Source organism: Pteropus vampyrus, unplaced genomic scaffold (assembly GCF_000151845.1).
Source record: "Pteropus vampyrus isolate Shadow unplaced genomic scaffold, Pvam_2.0 Scaffold78, whole genome shotgun sequence".
NCBI lineage: Eukaryota > Metazoa > Chordata > Mammalia > Chiroptera > Pteropodidae > Pteropus > Pteropus vampyrus.
In genome coordinates, this window is record NW_011888859.1 from 1,723,232 (window position 1) to 1,739,580 (window position 16,349).

The 16,349-nt window shown below is 36.4% G+C and overlaps 1 protein-coding gene across 1 annotated transcript in view; it reads right to left on the bottom strand.

Annotated features, from left to right (window-relative positions):
• The window catches only part of LOC111741446 (nesprin-1-like), a 137,943-nt gene that overhangs the window by 74,044 nt on the left and 47,550 nt on the right, over nt 1–16,349 (bottom strand). Inside the window, exons 20-28 of the mRNA XM_023532163.1 lie at nt 13,765–13,914; nt 13,103–13,279; nt 12,546–12,701; nt 8,149–8,304; nt 6,769–6,939; nt 4,902–5,035; nt 4,316–4,520; nt 2,506–2,688; nt 1,814–1,960 (exon numbers count right to left, since the gene is read on the bottom strand). Of these exons, the coding sequence (XP_023387931.1) occupies nt 1,814–1,960; nt 2,506–2,688; nt 4,316–4,520; nt 4,902–5,035; nt 6,769–6,939; nt 8,149–8,304; nt 12,546–12,701; nt 13,103–13,279; nt 13,765–13,914 (1,479 nt within the window). The remainder of the gene's footprint in view (nt 1–1,813; nt 1,961–2,505; nt 2,689–4,315; nt 4,521–4,901; nt 5,036–6,768; nt 6,940–8,148; nt 8,305–12,545; nt 12,702–13,102; nt 13,280–13,764; nt 13,915–16,349) is intronic.

Consider the following 16,349-nt stretch of genomic DNA (forward strand, 5'->3'; position numbering starts at 1 on the left):
TCATCCATGCACATCTGTTCCTTTATTATTTAATGATAATAATAATAATAGTTATAATAGTAATAGTTAACATTTACTGACCACTTATTATGAACCGAGCATTGTTATATGAGCTTTACAGGTAATACAGTAACTCATTTTTATCCTCGAAACAATCTCGTAAGGTACTGCATTACCACTCTTACTTTGCAATGAGGAAAGAGATGTCTGGAAACCAGGTAAGCTGGGCAAGGCCACCCAGCTAGTCAGCGGGACAGCTGAGTAAACAAGAGATGCTGGGCTCTCACTGGATGGAACGCAGTCCCACTCAAACTTTGAAATCACCACACTTTATCTTAAGAGCTGCAGTTTTAGGTCCTTTAACCCTACTCTAAAGTTGGCGAGACTCAACTGAGAAAGCAGTCTACGCTTTCAGATCTCTCCGCTCCCTTTCAAGCACAGGACAAAGCTGCCCGTACTGGTTTTCCCATGAGCATTCATAACTCCATTAGGAAACTGACTACAGGAAGGAGAAAATGTCAGGGCATCTTCGGCTGTGTGTGTTTTCTCTTTGCATGCTCTGCCAAACATCCTAAAGAAAGAATAAACCTTTCCAACTGTTGAAGCCAAAAGCATAAGTATGAGACGACAGGATTTCTGTGGGTAGACATTGGCAGTAAACAAAACTGATATGACACGGTCTTTCTCGTCAGTGCTTGCAGAGAGGAAGGTGCTATTCCAACAGTACAGAGAACAACAGTAGTCACCTGTCACATGAACGTAACTAAGCGGTATGATAAAACATTGAAGAGAAAGAATAGGGTGCTGTGAAAGTGTGTCACGTGGGGAGCCTGACCATGGACAGAAGTGAAGGCTTTCCTAAGAGAATGACATTGAACAAAATGGCCAGGAGTTTATTTCTTTTGGTTGAGAGAGAGTTGATGAGAACAAGAAAAGAATTCCAGAAAGGGGAAACGTCACGCACACAGACACTGGGAAGCAATGTGGTACCCAAGCGGCTGGAGGATGAGATGGATGCTGGGAAGACGAGACTCTTAGGAAGGCAGTAGCCAGGTGATGCTGGACCTCATAATCCACACTGATCTTTATCCTGGGAGCAATGGAACCCACAGAGGGTTTTAAGCAGAGGAATACTATACTAAAATTTGCATATCTATTGTATTATTTTATTTACTTTACTGAATACTTAAAATATTTCCCAATTAAGTAAAAGCCTTTAAAATAAAAAGATCATTCTGATATGGTATCAGATGGGTACCAGACTTACGGGGTGATCACTCTGTAAGTTATATAAATGTCCAATCACTATGCTGTCCACCCAAAACTGATAGAATATTACATGTCAACTGTAATTGAAAAAAATTAAAGAGGAAAAAAAGATCATTCTGGCAGCTACGGGTTGGAGGGAGAAAGGTAGCTGCAGGGAGCTCCATGGAGGCTGTTGCAGTGGTCCAGGAGAAAGGACCAGGTCGTTTGAATTAGGAGTGGACGATGATGGAGATGGGAGGCTCGAGGACCGTGAAGGAGGTGACGGACAGGCTGGGCATGGGGAGGAGCTAAAGGTAGGGACAGGGAGGAGTGAGTGGCACCCCAGGAAAGGTCCTGACCAGGCCCCCATCATGGGTTGTGAAGTCAGCTGTGCTCACCGCCAGTGCACAGCTCATTCTTCTCAGGAGAGTAGGTGAGCAGAGCTGGCAAGCGTTTCTTTGGGAGCTCAAAATAAAAGGTAGGCCTATGTCAGGAGTTTGGAGTTTTCCTTAAGGTTTTGAGAATGAAGATGGAAGATCTGAGACTAGGATTCCAACACACGTACCTTAAGTTCTTCCATCCTTTCCTGGATGGTTGAGAGGTCGCATGAGGGGCTGGGGTCCTGAACCTGCAGCATTTCTTCGGCTTCTACGATCCAGGCCTCCAAAGCTTCCAAACTCTTGGTAAAGGTTTCATAGTCAAGGACGCCCGTCTTTTTCATTACAAAAGAAAATTGGTATTTAGAAATCTAGTGTAATCGAAATTATTTTTCATATTCTTATGTCAAATTGCCATTCTCAAGATGCCATTCCTAAAGAAACGAGGTTATGATGACTTAACTTTTTTTCTTTTTCTTACTATATTTTCCCCTAAAACTTAGAATTATTTCCATGTACTGTTAATTGGTTAACCAATTAAAGTCACTTTTAAACTATATTATCAAACAGAAATATACTTCTTATATAAACAGGAATATTAATATTAAAGCCACTCAGTGTTTATTCATTGAACACATTTTACTCAGTACCATGGAAGAAGGCATCAATTTAGGGGGAAAATTACATGGTAAAGAACAGAGGCAGATAAAGTCCCACCTTCCTTTATCCCCATTGGAACTTCCAAGTTAGCTTATTTTTTATTTTTTTGTTCTTGAAGTTGGCATTGTCTCAATGATGAAAAATTCTTCTTTTCCCGTGTTTCTGCTCAGATATTATAGAACACCCAATTTATAATACACACTGAGAACAAGCTCTGTACCTGTAACATAGTCTGCTGTTTGCAAAGAGCCTGTTCTAGGATGCATAAGTGTTGACTCAAAGAGAGTTGATCTGATTGAATGGCTGAGGCTGCTGAAGCATCCACTTGTTGCTTGAGTTGCTCTCCCAGCTCATGGAGAACAAAAAGGGAATCCTTCACTGTCCCCAGTCCTTTGAGGAGGTCCTACAAAAGATGAAAATATGCCCATCACGAAACAGCGTGTTAAGTGTGTTCCTCATTATAAACAATCAGCAAAGGGCCAAACATCTAGAGACACTCAATTCTTATTTGTCAAATTATTACACTAAATAACCTTCAACCACAGAAAAAATAATAGAGAATGGAATCTAATTTTTAAAAATATGTATGCATATTCACATTTTTAAGAACATATTTACAGAAAAACATACATAACAAGAAAAATACATTTACAAGTAGAGCCGAAAAGTGGAAACATTTTGACAGTTTTTTCCAGCTTCTTCGCAGAATTGATATGCAATTGAAAACAGTGCTATCTTTTACATTTTTTCTACTTAATATTATAGACACAGGGATGAGCCTGTCAACAGTATCTTCTGTAGATGCAGGTGGTCATGCTGTACTGGTTATGGTATGCTCTCCCGTCTCTGTGGGGTACAGAGCCCTCTCTGTGGCTCTGGTGAGCAGCGGGTAAGGGTAGGCTGTTCTTCCATTATTTTCCATGGTGTCTCTTGCCTCCACTTTTTATGGGACCCTCTTATATGCTAAAAATTATAAGCCAATGAAAATTCTCTGTTTCTGGTTTCCATCTGCTGCTAAGAGATGACAAATGACTGATTCTTCCACATGTTGCTGGTACCCTGCCAGACATGGAGGAGTGAGCAGAGCCTGCTATGTCTACACAGGGACTACTGTGACAAGAAGGAAAGCAAAGGCAGCATTAACCTTGACAGAGATATCAGACAAATTCACAAAAACAACTTGGAGCACTACACTTTAAAACATGTATCTCAACTCAGGAGGGCTCAAAATTGAAAATGAAAAACCTCGTAAGGATAAACTATGTAGAACGAGAAAAAGCAGTGAATTATCTTCACTGTAAACATTAAACTTTGGCTTTAAAGTGATTATTTGTTATTAGTGTGAAGGTATTAGAATAGGTTAAATTTTTATCTATGTGCTTTTTATAACTTACTTAATTCTAACAGACTGAATGGGAAAGTTTATAAGAAGGTATTTGAAAAAATTTGTTAAAAAAAAAAAAAAAGACAAGGACAAATAAGAAGAGCCACGTAACGGGTAAAACAGGAGAAGTTTTTCCCAAAACATTAAGTAGGTTATTGGCAGATACAGTGAAAAAGAGAAATTCTAAAAAGCTATTAAAAAAAGTATAGTCATAAATCAGGAGAGAAAGACTTTTTTCTACTGTTAAATTCTTAGAAGAAATTACGTTGATGCTTACATAAAAGATAATGAACCTAAATGGACGAAACCTTTAACACTAGATTTTTAAAAAATACATCACAGTATTTTCCAAATGGTCATTTCTTATATTGACCATCTCTGTAAAAACAGATAGCCTAAATCATTCACATGGATGGAAAAGCGACCCATCATTTAAAATGAAACAATGAGAGGATCCTTTTAAATCTGATACATGTGTTCTAAAAACCTAGCAGGCTCTTTAATACTTGAAACAATTATTTTTGGGTACTTGTCTCATATACCGGGACATACCAAAAGCTTAGAAACATCAGCGCCGGCCCTGCTGAACTTGAGAGGTCTAAGGAAGGGATTCTGGGAAAACACAATCATTCCTGAGTATACGTACATCGCAATCTTGAATCCATGTAGCGACTTCGTCATCAGCAATGTCCTTGTTAGTGGCTGTCTTTAAGAGTTCGTTGGTTCGATCCTCCTGCTGCTGAATGGTTGAAGCACACTGTTGGGAGTACTCCTTGTATCGTTGCCAGAGCTGCAGGAGGGCCTTGCTGGAGTGCAGCTGCTCAGCGATCTCTTCCAGCAAGTTATTCCACCTGGAAACAACAGCCAGCACTCGTGCATAGATTGCCACCTTTCACCCAATGCTGTTTCTTACTATTTTATTTTGCGTGACCCTGGTTCATGCGAATTTGGAAATAATGCAAGGATTTCTCATTTCTATTTAACATTTCACACTCGTTTCAAGGGTAGATAAGCAGGGATGAGGTTGGTCTTTGGGTATATACCAGTTTTAATTTCTTTCTAAATATCTTTACTACATTTACTTATCATTAAATTCATTTTGTGAAAATGAAAACATTAATAGAATAGAATCTATAAAGCTCAAATTCCAAAGACCGGGAAATTTTAATTGTCATTATTTATAACACAGATATAAGTAATGCATAATGGTGTAAAACTAGCATGTTCCATACCTCATATTAACTTCCTTTAATGTATTGGTAAGAGTTTCTGTCACAGGTGGGTGACACTCTTTTAATAGTTGGTTGGTGATAGAGCCAAATTTCTGTAAGCTCTTTTCCTGTTTTTCTAGATCATCTTGAAGATTCTGCCCAAGAAAAAACACCACAGATAAAATGACAGGATCTAAATTCTAATAACCAAGTTTAAGAGTAATTTTTAGTTATTTTCATAAATATGCACATACAAATACATAAACCATGACTTTGCTCCAAAGCTTTATAAAGCTTCTTTCAAGAATCATTTCTTTATATGATTTTGTTCTTATGGGCGTGAGAAGGGATACTTAACAATTAAGCCTTCTTTTAATGGCATCTGGAATACTGCTGGCAAGGCTCACGTAGGGTGTCCTTGTCCCTCACGTAGCAGGATGCTATGGTGGTGGGTATGTATGCAATCTGTCACACCATGGTTTCCTTGGCTGCTCAAAGTCAAAACTCAGGTCTCTGTCTTATAACCTAGAGTCGTTCTACCAGAAGCTCCCAATAATTAGACTTTAAGAAATTATGGCTTTTCTGAGTACCATCTCTCAGTTCTGTCGTGGGTGTTCTCCCTCGCAAAGAATGTTTACTAGGTGGGCTATGGGCTTGTCAGAGTCCTCTACCAAGGACCAGTGAAGGAACTTAAAGAATATTTCCCTAAAGATATTGCTGAAGTGATAGATTCAGTTCTTGGTAAAATTCCACGGTCAAGTACATTATAAAAACCCACTCCTATTTAATACCAGTATCTACTGCCATCAAATCAAACTATGCAAAGGAAAGGCCTTGAATTCTTTCATATCTTTAGACAGTATTTGTAGGTGTTAAACACAGAACAGGCTAAATTAGGTAGTACTTTTAACCTCCTCAAAGTTATGAAATGTGTTTTCAGACTTATTATTCTCAAAATAAGTTTTAATGATTCTTAGTATCTGCAACAACTATTTGAGGTTTAAGCAAATTATATGCACACTTTATCCTTCCTTCCTCCTTCCTGCCTAACACCACCACCCCCCCTTACCCCTAAAAAGGCATTCCCTTCAGCAATTCTGCAAATGTGGTCAGCAACATGTAAACTTTGGCTGCCAAGCCAGGGAAGTGGACTGACGTCAGGCGGATACATGCTGGCTCTTGCTGGCATCCCATCCTGCAGGGGCCTGCCCTCCCCACCCCATAGTCTGCACTATTTAGCCAGGGACAAAGAGCAGTGATAGGTGACAGTGCCCAGTGCATAGGGGGGTGAGGGCAGCAGCTAACCTGAGGCCAGTGACCTGAGATAGGAGGAGTATTTGAGTCAAACATCAGCAATGTCTTTCTGGATGGATACGATGGTAAGAGGAAACCAAGCAGTAAGTGCTAGGAAAAGCGTGTATGTGTGCACATTGGATGGACCGCTGATATTAAGCTAAATGAAAACAACTTAATAGTTTAAAAATTTACCACTTTTGCTATTTTTCTCTTTGCTTTCTTTTTAATCCCTTAGAATATGTTTGGAGAAGCAGGAGAAAAAGAGAAAAGACACAAAAGGCAGCGACAATGGATCAAGGAGGTTGATTTGGGTATAGAATCATTTTATAAAATACATTCATGTGGATATTTATATGATAGAATTTTTTAAATCACTTAATTATATACCAGCTAATACAGAATTTGGTATCCATAGGCAAGGTTAAATAAGTAACAAATAATAGTAGGTAAAATTAATTTTAAATATTTAAAAAATAATTAAAAGGAAACAGTATACAGCAATATTCCAGGATGATGTCCGCATTTGCTCATTTTTTTTTTTAATTTCTCAAATTAAAAAGTATGTTAAAAGTCGGTTCCATTTATTCCTTACCTGAAGATTGTCTACCTGAACTTGCACAGCTTCTAAAGAGCCGGTCAGCAGACGGAATCTAGAAAGAGAGTATCTAGCCTCCGTGAGGTAACTGTTTATCTCATCAGAGGCCACTTTGTGACTGTTCCATTGGTCGTGCACTGACTTCAATAGTGTCTTTAACTGCCCAACCTTTTGAAAGAGACAGACACCTCTTAAAATTGCATAGCATTTAAAATTATCTAATATATATGTTTAATTAACAAGAAAAACATTAAGAATTTGATCAGTGTTTTAGGCATTGTAAATTAACCCAAACAAACAAACAAAAAGGATTTGAAAAGAGGTAATAATGTTGAAATTGATGCTTTTCATAGTTTTGAACACTCAGTCTAAATTAAAATGCTTAAAAAAGGTTATATATGTATTTATGTATATAACCTTTATATATAATATATGCAATATATTATATATCGATATAATATAAAAGTGATAAAAGTTAATATATTTAATACCACACACCTACTGAGTTTAACAGGACGGGGAGACGAGAAGCAAAATGAACCTTTAGGACAGCTGCAGGTGACGAATTCAGAGAGACAGGGGGTGGCCACGCTGTGTGGGCCTTCAAGCCCCCACCGGGTTTTGGCCTCATTACAAAAGAAAAAGGAAGCTGTTGCGGGCTTTGGAGCAGAGGACAGGTGTGATCTGACTTCCATTTTAACAGGACCTCTCTGGCGTGGAGACTACTCAGGAGGTCAGTGAAACAGTCAAGGCAGTGGTGATGGTGCCTGAGCCCTAGGAGCTGGCTGCAGGGGTGGGGGCAGAGGTTGGATTCTGGAGCTCTTCTGAAAACAGAGCTGATCAGATAGCTGATGGAGTAGATATGGGGCCGGAGGGCAAGACAGGAGCGATGAGTGACTCCACGGTTTTCTGCCCAAGCAGCTGGAAGGGGAGAGCTGTCATTAACTGGGATGGCGGGAAGTATAGGTTTGTGGGGAAAGAATCAGAGGTGGTTTGGGCATGGCCGTCTGGGCCGTCTACTGGCTACGCAAGAGGAGATGTCTACGAGCTAGATTTCTCTTTCTGCCTCTGTCTCTGTCTCTACCTAGAGTTTAGGAGACAAATCCAGGCTGGGGATACAGATCTGAGAATTGCCTGTGCCTAGGTGAAATCTATGGACATGGGAATGAATGAGATTATCAAGGGAGTAATGTTCACAATAATGTTTATTATAGGAAATATCCAAAGCTAGACTTTGAAGTGAACTTAATAGAAAGAGATGATGTATAAATTTGTAATTATTTACTCAGTTACTTTAGGAAAACTGACACCCATGTCATGTTGGGACATGAGGTGGCAAACATGGTCCTGGAACCAGTTCCCCACAAGCAACATTACCATGTGGTCTAAATGTGCCCAGGTTTGGTTGAGCTCCTGCAGTGTGCTCTTGACAACGCCAGACGCTTCTTCTTTCTTGTTCTGAATCAAAGCAAGTCCATTCTGTTCAATTTTCTCTACCTCTTTTTCTTTTGCTTTAATCAAATCTTCCATGTCCTAAAAGATTAAAAAATAGTCATTTTAAATTGTCCTATTATGGAACTCTGGTGCACTGAAATTGAGCCATTATAGTCTCATAGCCTAAAAATTTTTACTAATGCAAAAAGATTGTCCTTCTCAGGAGAGGGTCTCCACAGTAAAATGTATTTCTACATTTGAATTTTAAAAATAGTTTTTTTATCCCATGAGAAATTAGCATAACTTAAAAAAGTAAAATTTGATTACCTAATAGATAAGGAAACAGTACCATGTAATTTTTTTTTTTTCAAGAAGCTTACAAGGAAGGAAATAACATCTGAAATGGTTAAGATGAATATATTCTTAAATTCACGCATCTTGGTGTTGGAAAAGTTACCCAATCTTAGCTCATAGTGTGAAATGCAACAGAATGGTATTCCGGGCCAGAGTATCTGCGATTTAGTCACATTTCTGCTACTATTGTGCTGTGCCGCTTGGTGTAAGTTAAAAATTTTCACTGTCTCAGTTTCTTCAGAATGTCTATTATCCTTATTTCTCTCTAAAGTACTCTGATTCTATGTGATTCGAAAAAATTACAGGTTTTTCTCATGAATCAAATCTTCATTTTCTTTGGGATGTGCATGTATAACTTTCACTATGAAATGTTCAAAAAAAGAAAATAAAATGAGGCAACGACCTGGAGATCATACTTAACCGTACATCATAATTTGAACCTATTTTAATGCCATTTGAAAATTTGGAAAGCTCAGTGAGGTAGGCTGTGATGGCTATCAGCATCTTATGGATGAATAAGCGGGAGATCAAATGATACAATCTATTTAGTTTGCAGAGCTGGTGAGGCCGGAGGTGGGATTGGAAACAGCCTTCTGAGCCTGCTGACTCTCAGCCCAGTGCTGGAGGCGAGGCAGCTGGGCGTGAATTGTGGAGAGAATGTCAGCGCCAAGTTGGGGTGATGTGAGAAGCCACCTATTAAGGCAGGTTACATTCTCATATTCAGAAGTCCATCCCCAGAACTAGATGTGTGGAGGCTGAGAGAAGAAAATTCCAAAATATTTTAACTTTGGATAATGTCTCAATTCTGTAAAGGGATTCACACCTCCCTTTCATGATTCATAAACGGATAAGAAGATTGGGATCGGGTAGTGCTATCGCTAAGGTCAAGTGAGGAGCCCAGTCTCTTCTGTATTAATTATAAATAGTGTGCCTCTTTTCATTTTGTTTCTATGTGGTCCAACTTTTTAATTACTCTTTATCTCATTTATAAAATAGGAATAACAAATTTTCTTACTTCAAAAAGGATAACATTAGATAAACACATAAAATATCTTTTAAGGCGAGTGTAAGATAGTATTATTATATTCAGTTATTTGGTAATCTGCCATGGTTCAGTGTAAACGTATTTATTTAAATCTAATTATCATGAAGCTATTTTTGCCTGGATGTATTAATTAGAAATTCATGCATTTAGTAGCCTAAAGAGATCATTTGTGCTTTTAATATTATTCTTTCATTTCCACTTTACAATTTTGTCAATATTTTGACAGCTTAGGTAATTAATCAGAGAATGAATATGATGATTACTGGAGTTACAGGTCTTTTATGTACTATAGAAAACAGAATTAACTTTACTATTCAAGGCTATTTCTCTCTACTTCTCTAAAAGATTAAATAACCATGAATAATCCTTCCAATGTGTTTGTAATATAATTCTAAAATTCAACCACTGGTTAAATTTATCGTTATTTATCCATGGATGTTAACTTCTTTCAGTGAGCAATATTAAATTAATGATCCATTGCTTAGAAACACATCTCTAAAATGCTCTGCACATTTATGTTGGCATAGAAGCAAAACCCAGGAGGAAAACAGGACCGAAATACATATTTTGTGCAAAATGAAGTTGTGTTTTCCTTCCTTTTTGATAATAATTAAAAGATGATCAATGAAAGAAAAAGCCAAACCTAACATTTGTTGCTATACTAAGCTATTCTTAACTTGAGCTAACTCATAAATATCAAGTTTTTATGTTGGTTTAAATTAATAAATCACCTCTGAAAGAGTAGAAGAATGTTCGAGATTTTTAAAACAAAATAAAGCTTGAATTTAGTCACCAATTTAAATATGCTGGTTTGAATTTCACACTTTGGTCCAAAGGAACAATTTCTCAAAATGACAATAAATTTTTGACAAAGTTTGTGGTACTGCCAATTAGAACCTGCCAGTCAGGCTACTGTGATTTATATACGATTCCCAAAATAACGGAGTGATCTACTTTCATTCTGTTCTCAGTTTCAAAAAAACAACTTTTCATTTGAAATCACAAATTAGTATTGGTGTAAAGTTCTTTAAACCACACTTCAAGCTTTCTTTACTGATGCTGACTGGTGTGACCCTTTGGAAGGCTAAAATTTGAGTCCGAAAAGGACTAAAACTTGTCCAAACTCTATTTTCCAGATAGCAATTTCTTTCTTCATGAAATAGAAGACATGTACATGAAAAGACACTAAATGGAAAATAGCAGTATAAAAGTAATTAAAGAGAAGAAAAATGGTAAAAAAAAAAAAAAGGAAAAAATTGGAGGAGGAAGAAAAAAAAGAAGAGGAAAGTTATAGTAACATCTCAGTGTTTTCATTGTAAACTTTATCACAACAATGTAACAAGGAAGCACTAACCCTGTTAATATTAACACTTAAATTATCTTTTAATTTTAATGGAAACATTTTAACTTAGGAACTCACCAAGAAATATAACTCAGCTTTCAAAGTACAATTTTGAAATTCTGGCTTATTTCTACATTTTAGAATCGATGGCTTAAATTAGAAATACTACTGGCCCCTGGAAAATTGGAAATGCAATGATGTATGTTTTTGGTCTGCCATCTTTTACATACCCATTTTCTGATGTGAAGCATTTTTTTTTTAATCATTAAAAAAAAAATTCCAGATATTTCTCCATATGATGGTTTTTTTGGCTATTTTTATGCACCCTCAACATTGTAATCCATTAGCTTGTCACACCAGCACCAAGGCATCTGGTCTTTTTTCCCCTGAACCTAAAAGCTTTGATTGTGAGCTTAAATATATCTCACTTTATATGTGACCTGCTTGGAAAAAAAAAATACTGCTTGGAAAGAAGCTCATTACCAAAGGTCTTTCTTTTTGAAATCCAGAATGTAAAAACAAGCTTGGGGAAAAGGAACATTTCTGTAGAATGACTTCACAGTTGAGTTTTCAATTGTTTTTAGGAAACGCTACAGAGAAGACTCACAGCTAATCTGTAACACATTACAAATTACTGAATTATTTTAAAAATTTTATTACAGTGTTAACGGTAATAGGTCACATTTCTTTTGTATAAACCTGAATACCTAGGGGACTATTAAGTGTTCCTAAGACACCTGAAAACATTTAGAGTATGCCCAATCTACCTGAACCCATGATCCTTATCACTAACAGCAGAACAAGCAGTCACTGAGTGCTTCCCCATGTGACACAGTAGGAAGTAACAGTGTCACCTGTGAAGTACTCGCTCATTAGAGTTGAATCAGAATCCAATAAAGCCTCCAGCGCTAACTCCCATTTGTAGAAAATTAAGGGACAAGAAGAGTAAGTTAAATGACATTTTCAGGAAGTACAAAGGTTAGTCCTGAACCTGGGTCAGTCTACAGTTTCTGAGACAAGTTAATAGCATTAGAAAAATATTAAAGAGATTTAAGAGATCTAACAAGTAAATGTAGCAAATGGACACTGTTGCATCTTTTTGTGACTAAATTAACAGAAAAAAAGACATTTTAAAGATAATTGAGGAAACTGTTATGGGTTGAGCATTAAATAATATTAAAGAATTGTTGTTAAATCTTTTGTGGTGGTAATGATATAGTTATATAAGAAAAGTCAGTGTTTTGGAGCTGTGTATTATAGCTTGCAGGAATAAAATGACATGCTATATCTTGGGTTCACTATAAAATTTTTAAGAAGAAAAGAAAAAATTCATGCAAATATGTCAAAATTTTGATAATCATTAAATCCGATGATTAGTCTATGGGGTTTGAGGCTTCTTAGGAGTGTTTCAAAATTCTCATAATTTCAAATTCATAAGAAGTTTATAGAAAAAGTCTATAAACTCACATCATCAGAGAAATGTGTTACCAAATGGAACATTTTTCAATATTTAACTTTCAATTCTCAAGAAATACAAATTCCTTTGGCATATGCCATGAAATTGTGAAATAGTCCATGTCAGCCACCTAGACCAATTACCTGACAATCTTTCATTGCATTCTGAACTGAAGCCTGATCTCCAATTCGATGTTGCTGTTTTAATCTCTTTTCCTGGATTTCAAACCAAGTTTTCATACACTGTACATTATTTTCGTATTCCGACCAAGATTCCAATAAGCCTTCCAACAGCTGAATCTGAACAAACATAATAAAACGAAATTTGCCATTTTATTTTAAATTCAAATCATTGGCAGTTCACTATTTCCTCCAAATTGAGAATTCTTCAAATACGGTCCATCATATACATGATTAAAAATGAAATGTTATAAAACGTGAATCAGTGACTATTTTTGGTACACAAGTCAAGAACTTAAGTCAACTTGAAGCAAAGACAAAAGAAATTAAGAGGCATCTTTAAAAAACTAAAACAATGTAAAATTTACAAAGAGTGGAAGGTCCATAAGATGAAATAATTAACATGACAAAGAGTATTTAAAGCACTGCAACCTTCAGCGAATTTAATTTTTTTTACAGAGTGTACTTGTTCTTGGAGTTTTCATGAAATACAGACAGCAGAGGCCAGCCACTTGGCTTACCTTCTCAGCTACTAGACTCTGCAGAATTTGCCAACTTTTATTCATTGCTCCTAGTTGCTCAGCAAAATCAGTCTTATCACTGCGTTTACTTTCCACATCCTGACTGGTGATTTGTAGCACAGACTGGTTCACAAAATCAACTGTCAACTGTTTACAGTTAATGTCTATCTTAAAACCCTAAAAAGAAAAGGAGGAAATAAGAACATGAGGCCATGCAAATAAACGTCTTATATTTTACCGGGAGTTGGAAAGCCGTAAGAAGCCTCGAAATTAATATCGTCAGTTACATGACTTAGTCCAAATGGCACGATCTGTGTATATTCATACAAGCCATTATTTTCAGAGGCTGAATATACATATACATGAATATAGGAAATATAAGTTAAATTTATGAATTTTGAATTTATATATATATACGACAGAGGATATAAAATAGGATAAATTGTATAATCTCGTTATAAAAATATGTATAAATTATTCTTAATACTGGACAAATTTTTTTATGCTGCTAATTAGGGAGGCGGTTTTCTTATCTTATATACCCATCTGGTGTCACTATGTATGAAACATACTTCAAGGTCCAATTTTCATAACTTGAGTTTTGAGTTCCCTCAAAATAATCTAAAACATGAAAAGTTAAAAATTAAAAAATTTTTAATTACCTTATATTTCTGAAGGTATTCATGAATTGCTTTGTAACCTACGGAGTTTTTTATATCCTCTTCATCCTTTTGAATGACATTTTCCATGAGAGAAATCCAAGTCATGACTTCAGAAATGGCATGGCGAGAAGGTAGCTTGTCCATTTGGAGCTGCCCAAGCAAGAGATAGAACAAATCACAAGTATTAAAATTCAAACCCAACTTCTGTTAACCTAAAAACTCTACATTAATTTTTATTAATGTACCATCAGAGATAACACTTCTTAATGACATTTTTGGATCTTATCCTCATTGGAAGCTTAGGATTAAACATCAGGCAAACACTGAACAATAATAGTTGTCTTATGTTCGCTTGACATCCAATACTATAAACATTGTATAAACATTAGCTAATTAATCAAAACACCAGCAAGAAGAAAAAATTGTTATTTTATAGCTTGTTTTAAGAGTTTAAAAACCTTAACTACAAAACATTCAACAGATGTATTTTATTAATTATCTTGTAAAATCTCTGTGTATTACGACTCAGGAATGTTAAAAGAAGAAGGAAAAATACCACACTACAAAGTATCATTTTCTAGATTTTTGGCACTCTAATTTTTATTCCTAAGAGCGTAGCCAATTCCCTCAGTATTTAACTAAAAGATACTTAGAATTCTGAATCTTTCTTAATATATCATACATTTATGCAGATGGCTTATTATAAAAATTTGGAGGAACGAAGCAATCATTTCTAATATCTATGGACTTCTATGGAGTGCAGAATGATACAGAGATAAATGTGAGATGTCCCCTGTCCTCTAGAAATACAGAGCTGTTGATTAGTAGGGATAAGTCACATTAAACACATCTATTACACCTTATATACGGTGATGAGTGCCGAAGAGAGAGATATTAAATGCCTGGGAGTCTGGGGGAGAGAAGCATATTTCCAGAGAAGTACTGACTTCTCTTGCTTCTCTTCATTTATTGAATGAATGCCAGCTGCTCTATTATAGCTAAGATTATAGGTCTTTTACATTCATTGTTATTAAATCTTCATAACTACTCAGTTTATGAGGCAGGTATAGGTACCCACATTTTACTCATGAGTAAACGAGAATTTAAACAAGGCCAGACAAGGATCCTAACACACACACACACACAACACGCATACACCACGCATGCACTCGATATAGAAGCCCTTGGAAGAGATGACATTTGTAGATATGGAGTTTGTGGAATAGTTCACTTTTAATGACATTTGTAGATATGGAGTTTGTGGAATAGTTCACTTTTAATGTCAATAGTTCACTTTTAATGGACAAGAGAAAAGACAGTGTCCAAGAAAAAGTTGATTTAAAGTTGTGAGCAAAAGTAGATTAATGTACTTTTTCATTTAATATTGCTTAAATTAATGATTGTCGATTCAACCAGTGGTTCTTTCTATACCTGGTGGAGCTTTTCCTGCACAGCCGGAATATTGGTCAGCAGGTCAGTCCACTGGCTATCCACGTGTGACAGCTCAGAACGCAGGGCAGCTGTGTCCACTTTCTTCAATCGGAGAAGCTGGTTTCCAGTGCTCAGAACAGATGACTTCAGGGGAGATTTGGCTTCCACTTCCTTAGAAAACTCCTAAAAGAAGTAGCAATGTTCAAATCTGCATCAAATAGCCAGGCCTCTTATTTAAGGAAAGAGACCAATTTGTTACATACACAAGTTTTCTTTTTTCTTGAAGGGGAGTTAGATTAAGCATTTTAGAGGAAAACAAAAGCCCTGAATGAAAGCCAACAATGAAGCCATTACTTGAAAACCACATTGAGAGGCCATGTTGGGTCCTAATATTTGGCATAATTATTTAACACCTATAGTTTACATGGACAGATTCTCTACAGCTTGGTTTACTAAGTATATCCATTAAGAGCTGATTTCCTTTTTACTGATGCAGGTCAGGCCTTACCTATAGGCCTGTAAACAATAAAATTAAATCAAATGCTTTAGATTCTCAAGCTTACCAGGAAAGCATTCAAATGATCACGGACCATTTCCAGTTCTTGTGGGACCGTCACAGATTGCTGAGTCCAAAATTCTAGCCTGTCTTTTGCAGACTGTAACCAGTGAATTAGAGCTGCAGATTCACTTTGATATCTGTAAGTATATTAATGAGCCTATTAAGTAAACATTCAATCTCTATTTTCTGCTAACCCATGTTATTCATCAATGCTAATTTTAAAAGGAGACTGGATAGATTTGGGAGAATAATGTCTTGGGTTGAAAGTCTCAAATTCTCTTTTCTTAATATTTATGCCGTTTCAGCTTTCCCCTCTCTAAGCTGAAAATAAAGATACCTTTCCTCTAGTCCTTCATGTTGAGGCTGTTCAGACAATATTAGATGATTGTTATTAAAAGTTCTTAGAAATAAAGGTGGCATAAAAACAAAGTATCTCATTATATAAAAGCAAGCCCCCATCTCTCTCGAATACTTTCTATTGTCCTTGAGAAATGTCACCTTCTCAGAATCACTTTCTCTCCTTCTGAGCTTTTACTATGACTACCACGTGCAGTCAATAGGCAAGGGAGGATGACAGCTCAAAGGTAAGGTACCT